This window comes from Limulus polyphemus, unplaced genomic scaffold (genome assembly GCF_000517525.1).
Source record: "Limulus polyphemus unplaced genomic scaffold, Limulus_polyphemus-2.1.2 Scaffold3188, whole genome shotgun sequence".
Lineage (NCBI taxonomy): Eukaryota > Metazoa > Arthropoda > Merostomata > Xiphosura > Limulidae > Limulus > Limulus polyphemus.
In genome coordinates this window covers 32156-35817 of record NW_013668798.1, presented here as the reverse complement: position 1 = coordinate 35817, position 3662 = coordinate 32156, and the positions used below count along the sequence as shown (strand labels likewise).

The window sequence follows — 3662 nt, the reverse complement described above, 5'->3', positions numbered from 1 at the left end:
GTTTGTGTTTCTTCTAGAGACTCCTGTATGTCAACGCGGGAGCTTGTACTTTGTGTTTTTTCAAGAGACTCGTGTTTGCCAACGTGGGAGCTTGTTTTTTGTGTTTCTTCCAGAGACTCATGTTTATCAAAGTAAAACTTTGTAATATGTGATTTGTTTGGAGACTCGTGTTTATCAACGTGGGAGTTTGTAGTTTGTGTTTTTTCCAGAGACTCCTGTTTGTCAACGTGGGAGTTTTCAGTTTGTGAATTGTCCAGAGACTCCTGGTTATCAAAGTAAACATTTGTAGCTTGTGATTTGTCCGAAGACTCATGTTTATCAACGTGAAAATTTGTAGTTTGTGATTTACCCAGAGACTCCTGGTTATCAAATTGTGAGTTTGCAATTTGTGAGTTGTCCAAAAATTCATGATTATCACTGCAGATATTAACATTTTGCGATTTATCCCAGGTAACATGTGCATCAATGTCGAAGCTTTGATATGGGGATTCAGCTAAAATAATTTTTTCATCGAAATCATTCTGGGTAGTGTTGTATCCTTTGATCCCTGCTTCGTTCTGTAGTGTCATATTGAATGACTTTATACTCTCTGATTTGCATAAAGCATTATGTGAATTAATATCAGATCTTTCAACCTTCAGTTTATCCAAAGTACCGCCATTTGAGAAGTGGCAAATCTCACTGGAGGCATTTCTCCAGGAGTCTTTATTTGAACCAACATCTGATGCTGATGCAAAGGCATGATGCTCAGATGGAAAAATTCCAAAGTCTTTAAAACCATCAGACGCATATGTTGAGTTGATCGTACTTGACTCTTCGATCGATGAAGTAAGAGAATTTCTAAAGGGGGAAAAAAGATATATATTAACTTGTTTAGTCTTTTACGAATAAAGATATTAAAATATTAAAGTATTCAATGATACTTACAAGTATAAAATTTGTTTTGGCCCATATCTTTACAAATACACAACCTTCTATTTTACCTTTATTTAAAAGTCGGTTTTCTTTTGATAGGCATATAACACCGGAATTTCAAATATAAAACTATGTAAACGCAAAACTGAAACAACTGTCTTCGTGATAATTATGCAACGTCAAGTTATTAGCACAGATGTAGGGATAATATTAAATATGGAAGGCTAAGTTTATGGCAAACAAAATATGAACAGTAAACTGAAATTTTTCAATTAGTTTAGCAGTAAACTTAATAAGGTCGTTGGACATAAAAGAGAGTTCTTTGTCAATATTTCCCACTCGCACATCCAAGAACCCAAGAAAAGATAGTCTACATTGACATGAACCAGAGTTACTATAATAACAAATGAGTCTGTTAGGTTGTCTTTCTGGGGAGGGGCGTCTTAATAAGATGTCTGGAGAAAACTGGAACTATTTTTAAAACCGGAACTTCTGGTTCCTTGATGATAAAAAAACCTCAAGAAAACGTCAATATGTACCAGGTGTATATAAGTGTAAAAAATAACAACCGAAACACGTCATTACGATAGATTTATACTGAGATTGTTAAAGTTTTAAGGAGGGGCGACTTATTCAAACTATTTAGTATTCAACTGAACTTTGTAGTATGCTCATGAATATTTAGAACCAATCTACTTTTCTATCAGTACTTTTACACCGAATCACACCAAGACATCAAATAAAAAGAAACATTTTTGAACTTACTTACTATAGTGCCTCATCGAGAATGAGAGATATTAGGTAACACAAACTCTTTGAAATAATATGTCAATGCTTTGCTTCTTCATAAAGAAATATCAACATTTAAATATATGCATTACGTACATGGCCACAGCAAGAAGTTTTTCCCTTTTTCTTTGGATGAAAAATATAAATTATTTCAACAAATAAAACCTTAAGCTATTATGAATTTGAAACAAGTTTTAACTATATAACTAACTATAATCAAGGTATTACCTGTATTGTAAACTAAAATATGCATTTTGAAGGTTTAGAAAATGTCATGATGGAATGTAATACGATAGATGTGCTTCACAAGCAGGCAAAGTTAAATTTCGTAATCAAGGATATATATATATATCTATATAACTTTTCTATAAATCACCTCAGAATTTGCCATTACAAAAAGTCACATAACAATACAAGAGACTTGATCTGAGGCCTTTTCCGTTCAGCTGCCCCTTAGCAATTTCTTTACCATCTGAATTTCTAACCTACTGAATTCAATAAACAGCTAATATAACATTAATTTAAAAAAACAATGAAATAAAACATGTCTGAAATATAAGTTGGGCATTATTCAAGTTTTAAAAGCAGCAACTTTCCCGGTTAGCATACAAAATTAATGAAACGGTTCTTTTGACATAAAATGTCTTAATTATGATTGATCAAGTTACTTTAAACAGATGTGCCAAACATACAGAATAGGCACATGCCCCAAATGTAATTAAAGAAGGGTGCAATCTGTATATTTACCCCCTTCTTCGACTTTTTCACTTATTATACATAAACTGTTATTAACAACTATGTTAAACTGACAAAATGGTGAATCTCATAATTAGATCATACCTACAATGGATTTGGCATGCCAAGTATTTTGTACCGCTGTTTATACAATATATATTTGCTGTTATTTGTGATGTATTTAAACATGAAATTCCCTTAGTTTGTCAGAGCTTCTTAACTGTGATCTAGAATAAAGTTGGCAAGCATAACTTTTGCCTCCCCCCCCCCGTTCTTTCCTCTGATTTTAAATGGATTATTTCTCCAATTCAAGGTGTTATATTTCACACAAGTGTGAGAGGAAATGTGACACTTTACAACTTACGAAAAGAAAATGTTCGTAGTTTCAACACCACCTATCATGACTTTTAGAACGATGCAACATATTACATTGTATCTGCGCACAAACTTTGATAGAGTGTAATCATGTTTCCTGAAAAACATGCAAAGTTTCACAATAAATTCAATTATTGAAGCCACAAGTGGCCTACACTTTGAGGCCATGGCTCTCCAAAGCTTGAAGTAACTTAACATAAAGTAATACATAAATGGTTCAACTATTTTCTTTTTCCTTCGATATAGTTCAATTGCTTCTGAGATCATTAGGAAAAGTGATGTGCACAGGGGGTTAGTTAAGTGAGCTGAAACCCCTGTCTTCCCACCATTATGTCCCTAAAGTGCCCTTTTTCTCTGTCATAAAAATGTTCAACAACTACTAAAAGATACACCTGATTTAACACCTTGCTTGCTGCGAGTTATCAGAAAAAAGAAAGAATATTTCAACTTTTAAAATAAATGTGACGCGGGACTTGTAGGATTTTAAAGTAAAAAGAAAAATGAGAGATACCATTGTTAGATACACACGACTGTTTAAGTTTAATGCGAGTGTTAAATTTAGTTACGTTTAGAAGCGATAGTTTATCGCGGGTTTGTTTACGTAACTGTGTACAAATCATACATTGTGTAGTTCCATTGTTGTGATTTGGCGCTTGTATTATTTCGTTATGTTACTAGAACCTTCTAAGTTTTTCTCGTTGTTTTGATAGAGTATTATTACATTATAATATCTAGTAGTGTGTAGAAAGTTCTAGGCTTCGGTCAGGCTACGAATACGCGTACAAAATGTAATTCGAGTAAGTAAGTTTGTTTGTTTGTTTTGGAATTTCGCGCAAAGCTACACGAGG

The 3662-nt window shown here is 33.3% G+C and overlaps 1 protein-coding gene across 1 annotated transcript in view; it reads right to left on the bottom strand.

Annotated features, from left to right (window-relative positions):
• The window catches only part of LOC106468846, a 78107-nt gene that overhangs the window by 63870 nt on the left and 10575 nt on the right, over window positions 1–3662 (bottom strand). Inside the window, exon 3 of the mRNA XM_022397204.1 lies at window positions 50–840. Within this exon, the coding sequence (XP_022252912.1) occupies window positions 50–840 (791 nt within the window). The remainder of the gene's footprint in view (window positions 1–49; window positions 841–3662) is intronic.